At 40.5% G+C, this 18,003-nt stretch overlaps 1 protein-coding gene across 1 annotated transcript in view; it reads right to left on the reverse strand.

Annotated features, from left to right (window-relative positions):
• osbpl10b (oxysterol binding protein-like 10b) overlaps positions 1-18,003 on the reverse strand; it is a 211,152-nt gene that overhangs the window by 151,883 nt on the left and 41,266 nt on the right. The window contains exon 2 of the mRNA XM_080203623.1: positions 12,531-12,706. Coding sequence (XP_080059749.1) covers positions 12,531-12,706 — 176 coding nt within the window. The remainder of the gene's footprint in view (positions 1-12,530; positions 12,707-18,003) is intronic.

Here is an 18,003-nt window from a genome sequence, read left to right on the forward strand (position 1 = left end):
CACTCACATTGTCTGTACCTGCAAAATCCTGGTTACCTGTTGAGACTTACACTCCAACCATTATCTGTGTCTAAATATGCCTTGTTTGTGAACCAAACTCTCCACTCACCAGATGAAGGAGCAGCGCTCTGAAAACTCATGCTACCAAATAAACCTGTTAGACTTTAACCTGGTGTTGAGAGACTTCTTACTAGGCAGGAATTGATTAGTGCCTCGACTAACCTTTCAAAGCACTTCATGATGACGGACGTTAGAGCCATCAGACAAGTCATTAAGGCACGCTGCTGGCTTTTTTTTTGGTATCCCGATAATGGTCATCTTCTTGAAGCATTTAGGGACCTCAGTTTGAGATGGAGAGAGATTGAAAATGTCTGTGAATATCTCTGCCAGCTGGTCCACACAGGACCCGAGTGCTTGCCTGAATCTGGGCCAGTTGCTTTCTGTGGTTTGATTTTTGAGAAGGTTGCACTGACGTCTGCAGTGGTAACCTCAGATACAGGTTCGTCCGAGGCTTCCAGGATGGAGAGTTGACCTCTTGCTCAAAATGGGCACAGAATGCATTCAGCTTATCAGGGAGGGATGCATTAGAGCTGGCGATTTTACCTGCCTTCATCTTATAGCCTGCTTTGTCCTGCAGACCTTGCCATAGTCGGTGGAGTCCGTGCGGCTAGCCTGGGATTCTAGTGAGATAATTCATACCTCTTTAATCTGTGCTTAACCCTCTCTCCACTTGCATTGGCTGTACCTGTACAGACTTGATTATCTGTTTAGTAGTATTGTCTTTTGGCATCTTTGGTGGATCTCCATAGGTCGTATCTGGCTTTCTTGTACACGTCAGGTCGCCTGACTTGAACACCTTCGACTTGGAATTCAGCAGGCAGTGGATGTCCCTTGTTCATCCATGGTTTCCAGTTGGAAAACATGCGGATGCGCTTCTTTGGCACACAGTTTTCTACACACTTACTAATGAAGTCAGTTACTGGAATGGCGTACTCATTCAGGCTGGTCACAGAGTGTTTAAATACTGACCAGTCTACTGACTCAAAGCAGTCCCGTAGAAGATCATCTAATTCCTCAGACCAACACTGCACGACTTTCTTTGATGGATTCTCCCACTTCAGTTTTTGGAATGGAGTACAATTATTGTAATAATTTTAACCAGAAAAGTTTTAGTTTTATTAGTTGATATATTTCATCCAAGTTCCACAAATGAAATCTCAGTGGTGCCCCAAAAGCCAGATAAGGAAAGAAACCAAGAAGCATCAGCTTAGTCATGTATTTTCCATTATTCTAATACTTAGCCAGGTTTTCTTCAAGGGTCACAGTTTCAATTACTTACTATGGCAAAGCATCCTGTGTGCTAATAACTTCCTGCATAAATAAATATAATCTAACACCTCTCCTCACTCTTACTGAGGATTCTATATTAGTGACTCATCAATTCCTTGGAGTAAAGAATCTCTGCTTTCCACCCCAAACTGCTCATTATTAAAACATCACCTTGCAGCTATCAGTGTCAATATACTATTAATCAGTGTATTGCAATTTCCTTAAAGGAATTGCTAGTTATATATGTGGCACTGATTGCACTATAAATAAATAGCTGGAACACTTTGGTGCAAGAGCTTCTTTAAGGTTAGTAAAACTGAGGAAGTGTCTTACAATAAACCAGCTTAAACCTAAAAGAATTGATTGTCTGGATTGATACTTCCATCACAACTATTTGAGAGTAACAATCTGCTCCAGTGAAATAATCTCAGAATCTCAAGTTAAAATTTTTTATAGAATCCTAGAAAGTTATGTAGTTTCACTCACTGATCTCTATTCTTTCTCACCTTTTGATTTTATCCATTAAGCAAGCATTCCCATAATGAATCACCACACACTTTTATGTACTGGATTACACCTGCCAAATGTATATGCATTCTGCTGAATTGCCTAGGTCCAAAGTCTTTCATTGCTCACAATCTGTAAAACCCTGACCTGTGTGTCTGAAAATTTTGATAGCACCTGTCCAAAATATTTTTACATGGGCAAGTAAATGTAAACTCAACACATGCATCCACTATGTCACTTCCAATCCTCCCCAATCCAAATTGTAACTGTTAGCCATAATGATTTGTATTTGGTCACCACCTTTCAATCTGTGATATTATATTTCCACTTGCATTATTTACTTAAAATCGGATGGGACATGGTCATTGCTAGCAAAACCAGCATTTATTATCCATTCGTATTTGTTCAAGGGGCTGGTGATGAACTACTTGCTTGAACCATTGCAGTTCATGGGATGAAAAAATGTTATGTATGGAGTTCCAGGATTTTAATCTTTGTGACAATGAAGAAACAGCAAAATATCCAAATCAGAATAATGAGAGATTTGGAAGAGAACTTTTAGATGGTGTGCATCTGTGCCCCTGTCCTTTGTGGCAAAGAATATGGGCATGGGGAATTGTCCAAGATGTCTAGCTGAGTTGCTGCACTCCTGACTTGTGCCTTGTAATAGATGGATAGGCTTTTGGAAGTCAAGTGATAAGTCACACAAATTACAGAACTCCCAATGTGAGCTGATCTTACAATCACCAATATACTCCAGTTAAAATTTCTAACAAATGGTGACCCCTTTCACCCCCATTTCAGTATGTTGATGAGGCATTTAGTAATAATATCATTTCATATCCACGAAAGATGATTAGACTCTTTGTTAGAAGTGCTCATATCTGCCATTTGTGGAGCACGAATGTTACTTGCCATTTAAATCATAAACCCAAATGTAACCCAGGTCTTGATGCATACAGAAATCAACTGCTTAATTAGTAATTATGAATATGTAAATGGTTAGAACCCACAAATCGAGTATGGCAGCTATTCAGGACTGTTAGCTCAGTCAGCAATGGTGTCATCAAGCACTCATGGCGACAGACATTGAAGCCCTCGTCATATACATTCATTGCCCTTTCTGCCCTCAAGTGATTTGTTCAAGTGCTGCTGAACACTGCCACTGTCAGCAAACGCCCCCAACTGTCTTTATGAAGGGAGAGAATGTCATTGACGAAACAACTGAAAGTGGTTGGGCCACGGACACTGTTGAATAATTCCAACATTGATGCTCTGGAGCTGAGATGATTGGCTTCCAATAGCTACCTTCCTTTATGCCAAGTATAACTCCAGCCAATAGAGAGCTTTGCTCCTGATACCCACTTCAATTTTACAAGGGATCCTCAATGACATGCTCAGTAAAATGCTGGCTTGATGTTACCAACTTAGCGCACATTTGAAAATCAGGTCCTTTGTCTACATTTGGACTAAGGCTGTAATGGGATCTGGAGATGAGCACTTACGGTGGAAACCAAACTGAACATCAGTGCATAATTATTGGTTTAAAGTACCACTTGGGCTTCCATCACTTTGCAGTTAATTAAAACTGCTGACGGGTATAGAACATGTGCTTGAAACATTTGACAATGTGGAAAATTGCCTATCTTGCCAGAGCTTGTCTAGACATGTGGCCAGCTTGGGAAGCACAAGTCCATTACTCAACAGCCAGGATGTTGTAGAAGCCAAAACTTTTGCTGCATCCTGCTCCCATTAGTTGTTCAGATGCCCAATTATGCACTGAAGTGTTTTGATCTGACTCAATGGTTGTGTATCACAGTTCAACTTATAATGTGCTGTCTCTACTGTTCTGTATGCATATAGCCCTGTATTGTAACTTCACGTTGTAATACTTGTGTCAGTAGGACTGCGGCTGCTCCTGGCATACTCTCCTACTTCCCTATGGAACCATGTTTGGGGAAACGGCAGTGGGTTTTACCAGGTCACAAATTTAGATTGTGGTGGAATACAGTTCTGCTGATGATGATCCTGAGCACCTCCATGGATAACTAGCTGCAAGGTGTGTTCTGAATTTATTCATTTAGCATCATGGTAATACCACATGGCATGATGTAGAGCATGCTCAAGTTGAAGAATGAATTTAAGTCTTCGCACAAACTGTGCAGTATTTACACCTACATACTGTCACGGCGAGAGGCATCTGCAATAAGTAGGTTTGTGGTGACGAGGTCAAGTAGCACCTCTAGCAGCAGATGGTGAAAGAACCCACAAGCCCAATATGGCAGCTATTTAGGACTGTTAGCTCTGTCACAATGGTGTCACCAAGCCACTCCTGATGAGACATTTAAGCCCTCCACTCATGAACATTCATTGCTCTTTCTGCCCTCAAATGATTCGATTTGTTGTTGAACATGGAGTACCACTTAAAGTGTTAAATATTATTAAAAAAGGGTACAGTTGCTTTAAGAGTTGATCATAAGCTGATTGAGATGTCAGTAGGGTGTGCACTTAGGCTGCTGTTTTATTTTCAGTTTTGTATACAGTGCAGAGCAGAGAACAACTTTCAATAAAATCTTGTGTGTTTTTTCAAATCCACTGTGAAAACCATGTTCTTTTCTGTCTGTTAAAGACCACAATTCCTAGCATATTTATGACATTACAGAAATAAAATTGGCGGTGAGAAGAGTTGCATTTCATTGAGAAAAGATCCTAAGAAGAAAACAGTGTGGGTCCTCACAATATTAGAAGCTGGGGAAAAAAGTGACAACAGGATTAAAGATTAAACTGCCACTGCAGGAAGACTCAAATAAAAAAAGCGATCTGTGTTGCTTTTCAAAGAGGGGTGATATTCCAGACAGTATCTAGCATATTTGAAAAAGCTTTGGTGTACAGCTGGGGCCTTTTGAAAAAAAAAGTCAAGTCAACAGTCTTCAGATTTAAAAAAAGTGGAGCACTGGGAAGACAGCATGTTTAAAAAAAAAGAGCTGTCTCAAGTTGTCAGTGCCTGCAAAAGGAAAGGAAGGTCAATTAGGATCCATGGGTCCTTTCAAATGAAGAAAATGAATCACGAAGTTCCTATGTAGAGCGTTTTCAGTGCTTTGTACAAGTGAATAAAATTGAAAACTAGTTGCACGTACCAGTTCTAACTCAGTACAATTGGATCCAAAACCTATAATTTGCTCCGAAGCTTGGTTCGTCCAGCAAAGCCAGGAGTCACTGATCATCGTGGAACAGTTCAGATTCCACCAAAGGAATCAAGTGGAAGGCAAAAAGCTTTGCTCAGTTTGTGACAACCTTGAAAAGGCTGGCATAACAGAGTTTGCTGGGTCATTAGAAGATATTCTGAGATTGTCTAGTTTGTGGACTGCAAAATGAGGCTGTCCAAGAAGACTGCTTACTCATCATGCACTGACATTAAAGGCAGCAGAAGAAATCAGTGTCATTGGAACTGGCCACTGTAGTCTTCACAATTTAGTGCAGGAATGAAGATCCACAAGTTGGGAACTGCCTATATGAAGTCAAAACAGCAACAACCAGTCACAGGTATGCCAAAATGAACCACTGAGCAAGTCAATGCTGGAGGAAGGATAGTCAATGCAAGAATTGTGGCAAAATGGATCACATTGCAAAAGCATGTTGGGCTAGACAAGCTTCCCTGGAGACAAATATTCAAAGAATCTGGGTACCTTCAAGATGAACAAGTTGCATTCCTCAAAATAAAAAATGGAAATAAAGAATTACAACTGAGAAGAATATGCTGAAATATGAAGAAGAGCTCCAACTGACTGTCTTATTCATACAGGGTGAATCACATAGATTCTGGGTGATTCTAAAGTTAAGTGGACATCATATTAGGATGGAGGATGAATGTTTAACAGTAAGTTGACCTAATTTCCCCCTGGTTTCTGTGGCTTTGACTCATCTTTCATTCTCTCTCCATGCAGCATAAATATCTCCAACTTTCTATGCCTTTTAGCTTTGACAGTCATCTGGACTCAAAACATCAGCTCTTTTCTCTCCTTACAGATGCTGCCAGAGCTGCTGAGATTTTCCAGTGTTTTCTCTTTTGATATTAGGATGGAGGTTGAAACTGGTGCTGCTGCATCTTTAATACCTGAGCCTATGTACAAACAAAACCTGAAACACCTTCCTTTTAAAACCAGCATGTGATTTTTAAGGACATACATGGAAGAGATTGTGCCATTGAAACAGTTACATCATGGTTAACCTAGAGTTGAGTAGACAAAAGGCAGAGTTGACTCTCCATGTGGTCTGTAGAAATATTCCTGCTATTTTTGGGAGATTGTGTCTTGAGAAGATAAAGCTTAACTGGAGTGTAGTCAACAGATTGGTTGATACCAAAACACACCTACAGCACCTTCTAGATAATTACAAGAGTGTATTTGTAGAAACACTTGGCTCAATGAAGGAAATTCAAGTGAAACAAGATAAGGGCTAATAGTCAACCAAAAAAATCTCAGAGCAAGAGTACTGCCTTATGCAATTTGGTCTAATGTCAAAAAATTGTTAACAACTTGTTAACACTAGGGTGTCAGTGCTGGATATAGCTGATTACAACAAGTGACTGGGCTACTCCCATTGTACCTGTCATGAAACCAGATGGTTCGGTTACTATTTGTGGTGATTGTAAAACAAATTTCAACACCATAAGTCTGGTATTGTGTGCTGATCAATATTCGCTTCTTTCGATGGAGATTGGTCGCAGGCTTATCAAGTGGGCAGAAATTCAAGCATATTTACAGATGTAGCCAGTGAATCACAACCATTGCTTACCATTGTTACTCATGAAAGGTCTTTTTCATTGTAAAAGATTGGAATAGGGCTTGTGCAAAAGGCAAAGATTAATGTTAGATTTTAAGTAGTCTCTCTGGTCTACAATGTTACCTGGATGATATTCTAATTGCAGGGTCCGGTGAACAAGAGCACTGAAATAACTTAGAAGCAACACTGGAATGTCTTCAAGCAAATGGTAGGCATATCGAAAAGGGTGTGACATTTTTCAGGAGACAGTCCAATATTTGGATCACGTTATCTGAACCTGTAGGTGGTCATTCGACACATCAAATCTGCAGCAACCCTCCGAATAGCATCTTACCCAGGCTCACCCTTCTATCCTATCCCTGTAACGTTGCTCATTCAGTATGGCTAATTCACCTAACTTTTATATCTTTGGGCACAAAGGCGCAATTTAGCATGACCATTTCATCTAACCTGCACATCAAGAGGGTTGAGGGGGATGTAAAAGAGGTGGGGAAGTTGTACTGGTTAAGGAGAATATCATAGCTGTACTGCAGGAGGACACCTCAAAGCAAGGCAAGGCAATATGGGTAGAGCTCAGGAATAGGAAAGGTGTAGTCACAATGCTGGGGATTATAGGCCACCCAACAGCCAGCAGGAGACAGAGGAATAGATATATAGACAGATTTTGGCAAGGTGTAATAGTTACAGGGTTGTTGTGGTGGAAGATTTTAACTGGGCGTCACTTAGTGCTAGGGGCGTGGATGGGGAAGAGTTTGTAAAGAGCATCCAGGAGGGCTTCTTGAAATAATATATACTGTCCGTACTGGACCTGGTATTAGGGAATGAACCCAGCCAGATGGTTGACATTTCAGTAGGGAAGCAGTTTGGGAACAGTGACCACAATTTAGTAAGCTCTAAGGTACTGATGGATAACAAAAAGTATAGTCCTCAAGTGAAGGTGCTAAACTGGGGAAAGACTAATTACAACAATATTAGGCAGGAACTGAAGAATGCAAATTGGGGGCAAATGTTTGGGGGTAAATCAACATCTGGCCCATGGGAGGCTTTCAAGTGCAAGTTGATAGGGATTCAGAACTGGCACATTCTTGTAAGGATGGAGGATAAGTATGGCAAGTTTTGGGAACCTTGGATAACAAAAGATATTATGAACTTAGTCAAATAGAAAAAGGAGGCATTTGTCAAGGCTAGGAGGCTCAGAACACATGAAACAAGCGTGCAATACAAGGAAAGTAGAAAGAAACTTAAGCAAGGAGCAAGGAGGGTTAAAAGGGGTCACAAAGAATTAAGGAAAATCCCAAGGTTTTTATACACATATAAAGAGCAAGAGGGTAGCCAAGGAGAGCGTTGGCCCACTCAAGGACAAGGGAGGGAATCTATGGACAGAGCCAGGAGGAAATGGGTGAGGTATTAAATGAATACTTTGAGTCAGTATACACCAAAGAGAAGGACTAGGTGGATGATGAATCTCACAGTGTGTGTGTAGGTAGTTTGAGTCGTGTTGAGGTCAAAAAGATGGTGGTATTGGGGTTCTTGAGAAACATTAAGATAGACAAGTCCCCAGGGCATGACAGGATATACCCCAAAATACTGAGGCGCAAGGGAGGAAATTGCTGGGGCCTTGAGAGAAATCTTTGTATCCTCACTGGCTATTCTGCAATCCTTGGAACGTCCCCTGTAGCCAATGTTGCTCTTTTGTTTAAGGGTAGCAAGAATAGTCCAGGTAATTACAGGCCGGTGAGCCTTACATCTGATGTAGGAAATTATTGGAGAGGATTCTTCAAGACAGGATCTATTCCCATTTGGAAATAAGTGGACGTATTAGCGAGAGGCAACATGGTTTTGTGAAGGGGAGGTCATTCTCACAAACTTGGTTGAGTTTTTTTAAGGAAGTGATGAAGGTGATTAATGAGGGTAGGGCAGTGGATGTTGTCTACATGGACTTCAGTAAGGCCTTTGGCAAGGTCTTTCATGGCTGACTGGTGCAGAAGGTGAAGTAGCATGGGATAAGAGGTGAGCTGGTAAGGCGGATACAGAACTGACGCGATCATAGAAAACAGAGGGTAGCAGTGGAAGGAGGGCTGTGATGAGTAGCATTTCTCAGAGATCAGTGCTGGGACCTTTATTTGGACCAAATGGTTTGGAGGAAAACGTAACTGCATTGATTAGTAAGTTTGCGGATGATACAAATGTTGGTGGATTTGCGGATAGTGATGACAACCATCAGAGGATTCAGCAGGATATAGATCGGTTGGAGGTTTGGGCAGAGAGATGGTAAATGGAGTTTAATCTGGACAAGTGTGAGGTAATGCATTTTGGAAGGTCTAATAAAGATAGGAAATGTACAATAAATGGAAGAACCCTTGAGTATTGACAGGCAGAGGGATCTGAATGTACAGGTACACAGGTCACTGGAAGTGGCAATGCAGGTGGGAAAAAGGTAGTCAAGAAGGCATACGACATGCTTGCTTTCATCGGCCAGGACATTCAGTTTAAAAATTGGCAAGTCATGTTGTAGCTTTATAGAATCTTAGTTAGGCCACACTTGGAATGTAGTGTTCAATTTTGGCTGCCATACTACCAGAAGGATATGAAAGCTTTGGAGAAGGTACTGAAAAGATTTACCAGGATGTTGCCTGGCATGGAGGGTATTAGCTATGAGGAGAGGTTGAAGACCTGATAGAAGTCTACAAGATTATGAGGGGCATAGGCAGAGTGGATAGACAGAAGCTTTTTCCCCAGGATGGAAGAGTCAATTACTAGAGAGCGTAGGTTTAAGGTGCAAGGGGCAAGGTTTAAAGGGGATGTACGAGGCAAGTTTTTTTTAAAAACACAGACAGTGGTGGGTGCCTGGAACTTGATATCAGGGGAGGTTGTGGAAGCAGATACAATAGTGAGTTTTAAAGGGGCATCCAGACAAATACATGAATAGGGTGGGAATAGAGGGATATAGCCCACAGAAAGGTAAGGGGTTTTAGTTCAATTGGGCAGCATGATCAGTGCAGGCTTAGAGGGCTGAAGGGCCTGTTCACGTGCTGTATTTTTCTTTGTTCTTTACCTTTGGACCGTGGAAGGAAGCTGGAGCACCTGAAGGAAATTCGCTTAGACACGGGGAGAACATGCAAACTCCACACAGTCACCCATGGCTTGAATCAAATCCAGGTCCCTGGTGCAGTGAAGCAACAGTGCTAATCACTTTGCTACCATGCCACAGTTTTTGGTAGTGAAAGCCTATATAAAGCACGTAAAAAAGGATAGACGTTATTTTAGTCACCACACATCCAATGAATGTGACACAATTGAGGTCCTTTCTAGGATTAATAAATTGCCACATTTGTCCCTAACTTCATAAATTATGCAATGGTTTCAATAACGTAGCTATGTGCTTAACAATCATGAGACTGGACAACAATGTGAGAAAGCATACAAGGATGTCAAAGATGTTTTGCAAAAGTCTGAAGAATTGGCTCATTTTAATCTACCGTTGGTGTTTGCTGCCGGCGCTTCACCTTATGGACTGGGAGTAGTAGTTTCACGTATCATGGCTTATGCCTTTACGAGAAGAATGACTAACAGCTTTTGTTTCTTGTACTCTGGTTCTGTATTAACTATACTCAGCTGGTAAAAGCATGGAGTACAATTTTTGGCATATTAAAGTTTCATCATTATTTATATGGTTGTCATTTCACATTATTAACTGATCATTGACCATTAACAACTATTTTGGGCCATATAAAGAAACCTTTGTTAGCTGCTGGTCGATTACAAAGATGGTTACAAACATTCTTGTAATATAAAGTATCAATAATCAGAGTGCCATGCTAATGCATTATCATGCTTACCTTTACCTTATTGAGCACATATCAAATAGTTTTGCTAATGTTCTTTACTCACTAGTGTATAATTTGCCTGTGACAGCTTCTCAAGTTCAGAGATATACCAGAAGTTATTTCATGGTGGATATGGTATGTGGAATGTATCGCCCACATGCTAATTTGGAACCAAACGTGTGAAGAAAGATGGAGTTGACCATCCAACGTGGGTGTGTATTGTGGGGAATCAGAGTGATCATTCCTCTAGTTTGCTTGGAAGAGTTCTTAAACAACCTCATGAATGACATTCTGGTACATTCCAGATCAAGGAATTAACAGTTATTTTTGGTGGCTGGGTCTGGATGTTCAGATTGAAAAGTGGGGCAGCTCCAATCTTGTGCACGAATAAGCAATACACTATTGTCGTCTCCTTTACATCCTTGGGAATAATCAAAAATGCCTTAGCAATAATTACATGCAGGTTTTCCTGGTCTAATTGAGGGTCCATATTCTTAATCTTAACTGATACACACTCAAAATGGCCAGAAGTTATGAGATCTACTACATCTGGACAAACTATAGACAAACTTCATGAAATTTTAAGATTGGTTAAACTGGAACAGATGGTTCGCGATAATGCTTCACAATTACTTCACAAGAGTTTGAAGATTACCTCAAAGTAAATGATATTCAGCATATAAAATCTGCACCTTATCATCCAACCAATGGATTAGCTTCAAGATTCATACAATCCTTGAAGCATTCTTTAAAAGCTTCAAAAGAGCAAGGTTCATTATCGCATCACGTGAATAGTTTTATAGGACACTTCTCACATGACTACCCAAACCTGCATTACAATTAAGAAAAGTTGAGAACTACATTTGATTGGTTATTACTTCCAGAAACTTCAGAGATAGAAGAGCATCAACAGCCACCTCACAATGCTTGACGAGAAGTATAGGCAAAACGTTGTTCATTTCAACAAGGAGATCGAATGTTAGCACGTAATTTTACCATAGGTAAGAAATGGATACTAGCCATAGTTTAGTGAACACAACTCCAAATTCTTACACAGTTCAAACCAAAAATGAACTAGCTTGGTGATGCCATGCTAACGAATGGTCATCTCAAAATGATTTCTCAGAACTCTTTCCAGAAGTACCAACTTGTTTAATGCAAAGTGTTGTGAATACTACTACAGAAGACTTAGTTGCCTGATCATTGTGTTTATGCCACTATACTGAGTAGCAATAATACAGAATTACTTTCAAGAAAATTGTCTACCGAAGTTCCAAATCATACTGCTAGGGTCAAGGACAACCAAATTCCACAATGTCATACACAACCAAAGGGGAATGGATGTCCTCCTGATCAACTTTCTTATTGACTGTGTATAATGATTAATGATGCACAGTACTGTGTCTAGAGTATTACTGATCCTATGTATAACATTGTAATTTGTTGTCACGGCTAAAGAAGTAAAAGGGGAGAGATATTATCTATTGTAAGAAAGGGGGCAGGTTACTTTAAGAGCTGATCACATTATTTGATTGCGATATCAGTATGGTGTGTGCTTAGACTGTTGTGTTACTTTCAATTTTGTATAGTGTGCAGAGCAGAGAACAGCTTTCAATAAAACCTGTTGTATGTTTGTTTGAATCCACATGTGCAAACCATGTTTTTTCCTTTCTGTTAAAACTCACAACCCCAAACATAATTAATTTTCTTTCTGTAATGTTCGAACTATGTACAGCCTGCAAATCCTAAGCTGCTTCCATTGAATGGAACTCCCCAGAAAAAGAACGATGATCCAAGCAGACTTGTATCTTTTTCCCTTCTTCTAGAGACAAGTGGGTTTCAATAAGATGATACTATGGAACTTATGGCCTTCAGATTGGGGTCAACCACTTGAACTGTGGTCATTGCCTTCATACATAACACACAGGCCTCATTCAGAATTAATCATTTTGAATTTTGTGCAGAAAACCTATTATTACTTTGACAATTACTTAAGCCGATTTAGTAAATCTAGTGAAATTTTTAAAATTAGATTAAAAACTTATGCAACATCTCAGCCAGTAAAAATGTAGCTGTTTTCAGTACCTCTGAGTTTATACAGTTCACCACTGGCAGCTTGAACTATAAACATGTGAGAAACTTCATCACTGGGAGAGATCAATGCACCAGACAAATGCAGAACTCCTCGTGGCTTCTGACCTTTGAACTGCTCGTTTACGAAGTACTGCAGCACGCCCAACTCGCAGTTCAGAACAAAATACCTGCATCAAAAAAAAAGTTCACATGAACATACACATCATGTGACATCAAATATATGACATCAAATTATACATAACAGAATTAGACTTAAATTATCAGGCTGCATATATCCTATAAAACAAGATTCAAATGCAGTAAACTGATTAATTTTTAGGATGAAGAATGCAGTAGAGAACAATGAATATTTAACTACAGTGTTGTAAGAAATCACAATGAAGTAATAACCAGTTCTTTCCAGTGAAATTCCATTGTATTTCTGTACCCTTGCATCTCAGTAACTGACTTTCAAGAGTCAATTTGGTGCAGACAAGGCTGCCAGTTATGCTTTTTTAGTCTCTGTAGCTCCAAATTGAATTTACGAATGAACACAACGATTTTACACATGTCATCTCCTAACTTGAGCCTGAACAGATTTCTGCACTGTTGAATTGGCCAAGGTAAAAACCAACTGCAATAGGATTGTGCAGCACACTATTTGGCAGCACCTTCAAAACATACAAACAACTCAAATCTAAGCATAACATGCAACTTTCAACAGGCAGAAAGGCAAAATACTGTGAATGCTAAAATTCAAATTAAAAAAAAACAGAAAATGCTAAATTCTCATCAATTATCTGTGAACAGAGAAAATATTACAAATTGATGATGTTTCATCAGAACTGAGGAAAAGTTAGAGATGTAATAAGTTTTGAACAAGTGGTTGGTGGGTCAAGGGCAAAAGAAAATCTGTGATAGGATGGAAGATGGAAGAGATTAAATGATGAAAGGAGTTGGTCATACAAGTCGAAAGGGAATGGTAATGAGGCAAGATGATAAACAAAACAAAATGCGCTTGAAGCAAGTGTACTGCTATCTCAAAGCAAAGAAAGAGAAAAATAAAAACAAGAGAAAGAAACAAAATGAGGTCCAAAATTGTAGAACATAGAACAGTACAGCACAGTACAGGACCCTTGGCCCTCAATGTTGTGCCAAGTTATGTCCAAACCCAAGATCAAGCTATCTCACTCCCTATCACTCTAGTGTGCTCCATGTGCCTATCCAGTAACTGCTTGAAAGTTCCTAAAGTGCCCCAAATCCATTATCACAGCAGGCAGACACCCCAACCACTCTCTAAGTGAAGAATCTACCACAGACATCCCTCCTATACCTCCTACCATGAACCTTATAGTTATGCCCCATTGTAACAGCTACATCCACCCAAGGAAATAGTCTCTGCACATCCACTATCTATCCCCCTCATCATCTTATAAATCTCTATTAAGTCGCCTCTCATCCTCCTCTGCTCCAAAAGAGAAAAGCCCCAGCTCCCTCAACCTTCCCTCATAAAGGCCTACCCTCCAAAGCAGGCAACATCCTGGTAAATCTCCTCTGCACTCTCTCCAATGCTTCCACATCCTTCTTATATAGTGAGGCGACCAGAACTGCACACAATATTCCAAATGTGGTCTCACCAACATCCGGTATAGTTGCAGCATACCCCAACGGCTCTTAAACTCAAACCATCTGTTAATAAACGCTAACACACTAAGCCTTCTTCACGGCTCTATCCGCTTGAGTGGCAACCTTCACAGATCTGTGGATACGAACCCCAAGATCTGTTCCTCCGCATTCCTCAGAACCCTGCTGTTGACCCAGTAATCCGCATTCAAGTTTGTCCTACCAAAATGAATCACCTCACACTTATCAGGGTTAAACTCCATCTGCCACTTTTCGGTCTAGCTCTGCATCCTATCACTGTCTCTTTGCAGCCTGCAAGAGCCCTCCACCTCATCCACTAGTCCAATAATCTTGGTGTCATCAGCAAATTTACTAAACAACCCTTCAGCCCCCTCTTCCAAGTAATTGATAAAAATCACAAATAGCAGACGACCCAGCACTGACCCCTGTGGTACACCACTGGTAACTGGTCTCCAGTCTGAAAATTTTCCTTCCTCCACCACCCTCTGTCTTCTATGAGACAGCCAGTTACTTATCCAATCAGCCAAATTTCCTTCTATCCCAGATCTCCTTACCTTCTTCATGAGCCTACCATGGGGAACCTTATCAAATGCCTTACTAAAATCCATGTATATGACATCAACTGCGCTACCTTCGTCTACACACTTAGTTACCTCCTCAAAGAATTCAATCAAATTTGTAAGGCAGGACTTACCTCTCACGAAACTGTGCTGACTATCCTAGATTAAACTGCATCTTTCCAAATGGTCATAAATCCTACCTCTCAGGACCCCTTCCATTAACTTACCAACCAAAGAAAGACTAACTGGCCTATAATTACCAGGGTCATTCCAATTTCCTTTCTTGAAGACAGGAACAACATTTGCCACTCTGCAGTCCTCTGACACAATCCCCTTGGACTGTGAGGACCCAAAGATCAAAGCTAAAGACTCTGCAAATCTCATTCCTTGCCTCCCAAAGTATCCTAGGATGTATCCCATCTGGCCCAGGGGACTTATCGACCCTCAGGTTTTTCAAAATTGCTAATACGTCTTCCCTCAGAACAGCTACCTCCTCCATTCCAACAGCTTGTATCATGCATTCATTCTCAAAAACATGGCGCCTCCTTGGTGAACGCTGAAGTATTCATTCAACGCCTCACCTATCCCTTCTGATGTCAATATCGCATCTGCAAGGCTGTAAAATGCCTATTCAAAAGATGAGATATTGTTCTTTGAGCTTACATTCAGCTGCAATGGAACAGTGCAGCAAGCAAGGACAGAGGTGTTAGCATAAGAGCAGGGTGGAGAATTAAAAAGAATGACCGACCACAAAGTTCTGGACCGTGCTTGTGGCTTGAAGGAGAGAGGAGGACAGGAACCCAATATAACTCAGCAAGCACAGAAGTAAAAGGATGAACAGGACTTTGTGTAAGTTAGGTCATGGGAAGCAGTTTTAAATTACCTCCAGTTTACAGAAGTTAGGATATGGGATACCAGAAAGAATGCAAGGCAAGTTCACAGGTAACAAGGCACAAATGAAACAGGGATAAAAGTTAAGCAATTAAGTCTGCAGCTCAAGAAATCAAATGCAATGCCAAGGCTGTAAACAAGATGATTCAGCTTTAGCCTCAAGACAGTTGGCAGGGAAAGGAGTGGCATCAGTAGCTAAGAAACACAATGGTTTCAGTCTTCCAAAATTTAATGGGAAGGAATTTCTGCTCATCTTGCACAGGATACAAAAGTTAGCAGTCTGATAATTTAGCAATAGCATGTGAGTTAAGAGAAGTGGAAATGGGCATCATCAACAAATGTGAAAATTAACTGCACTTTCTGATGATGTTGCCAACGAGCAGCACACCAATAAGAAATATGAATGGACCCCAAGGTCACCAGACGCAATAGTGCAAGGGCAGGGAGCCAGTGCCAGTGATGTTCTGTCAAATTTTAAATAGAAATGAAACCTTGTGATAGCAGTTCCACCAAGCTGGATAACAGATGGTGTTGGAAGACAATGATGTGGTCAACTGTATCAAAACCTGCAGAGCAGACAATTAACTTTTAGGATGTTATTTGTTACTTTGAATAAAGTGTTTCAAATTGTAGCAAGACAGAAAACAAATTGAAGGGATTCAAACAGAGAGCTCCAGTAAAGATTGGAACATGTTCAAAGATTTGACGGGAAAGTAAGTTTTAGTTTGCAAGGAGGCAGAGGTCAAATTTTGGTTTACTGAGGAGAAGGATAATGGCAGATTTAAAGGAAGAGGGATTGCACCTGAACAGCAGGAACTGTTAATAATAATGGCTAACATGGGGATCAGGCAGTGGGTCTCATGGATAAGATGTGCTTGGCATATGAATGAGGTAAGATGAGTCTTCTGACACGGATGCGGTATAACTTCAGAGGAAGTTTGGTTAGGTGGGCTGATGGAGCCAATAAATCAAATACTCTCAATCTTGGGATCAAAGAAATCCATGAATTCCTCACATTTATGTCAAAGGGGAGAATAAAGGTAGCCATTAAGAAAGTTTGCAATGGAGGAAAAGCAGCCAGAGCTTATCTTTGCATTCCAGGATGACCCTGGAATACTGAGCAGTTTGAGCAGCTCAGAACAAGACTTAATTGATCTTTGTAACATTGCCCATCATATCATTTCAAGTCTGCATCCCCTAGACTTGGGGGAGAAGGAGAAATGAGGCATGCAGACGAACGAGGGTGAGAGAATAATGGTTGCGTTGAGGACCAGGGCTAATGTGAAGATAGAGTTGAGTAAATCAATAGTTACAAAATATTGTGGTGAATGGAGCATGAGACTAGACAGTTGAGATTTTGAAAAGGCAATAAGGGATTATGTTTTTCTGCAGCAAGTACAGAAGGAGGTAAAGGAGCATGATTCATGGCACTGATCAGGGATGCTCTTAACAGCGATTGATATGGTGGGTCCAGCAAAGCCACATGAGATGGTATCGTCAAATGTGTGGTCTTGAACAAGGGTTGGAGAGGTTACATCATGCAAGAGACAGCAGGAGACACAGATTGAAATCAGCTAAGATGAGAAATTCAATGCAGAGGCGAAAAGAGGAAAACAGTGAGAGTGTCCATTTTTAAAAATCCATTCATGGCATGTGAGCATCACTGGCTGGACATTTATTGCCCATTGCTAATTGCTCAAAGGACGTTTAAGAGTCAACCACATAACAGTGGGGTCTCATTTGGTATCAGTTTAAGTTTTATGTTTCTGTATTTGTCTGACAAGGGCTAAAACTCTAGTTTAGCTTCATGTTAAACAAAGGTGCCTACATGTCTACAGGTTTGAGTTTCACAAACTTTGTAATTGTAATTAAAAGTTTACAATGTAAAAACAATTTTAAAAAAAACTAAGCTGTTGCTTAGCAATCAGAGGCCATTGAAGAGTAGAAGCAGCTGTTTTCAGCTGGAACCAGGTAACTCAAGTAGTAAGACACTGTTTACAGAGGCTGCCTGTACAAGCACAACAAGAGGGTAAAAAGGCAGAAGGCAATTCTCAGAAGCTAAGTAACAGTCAGAAATCAGGAAATAAAAAGAAACCCATAAAGACTGAAGTCAAAGGGATGAAAGAACTGGAATCTGAACAAGATACTGTTCAAAAGAAAGGGACAGAGGCACTCCCAGTTAAAGACAGCATTATAAAAAGGTGCAAATCTAGAGAAGTAAAGCTCAGCAGAAGCCAGACATCCAAAGTTATCCTAAGGTTGGTGACCCTAATACAGTCCCCACCAGCAGAAGAATTGTATTTAGGCTTCCAGAAGGCGTTCGACAAGGAACCTCACAAAAAAATAAGATATTCATAAGATAAAAGCCCACGGTGTTGGAGGTTTATACT

Source organism: Carcharhinus amblyrhynchos, chromosome 2, assembly GCF_965287045.1.
Source record: "Carcharhinus amblyrhynchos chromosome 2, sCarAmb.v2.hapA, whole genome shotgun sequence".
In the NCBI taxonomy this organism is placed as follows: domain Eukaryota; kingdom Metazoa; phylum Chordata; class Chondrichthyes; order Carcharhiniformes; family Carcharhinidae; genus Carcharhinus; species Carcharhinus amblyrhynchos.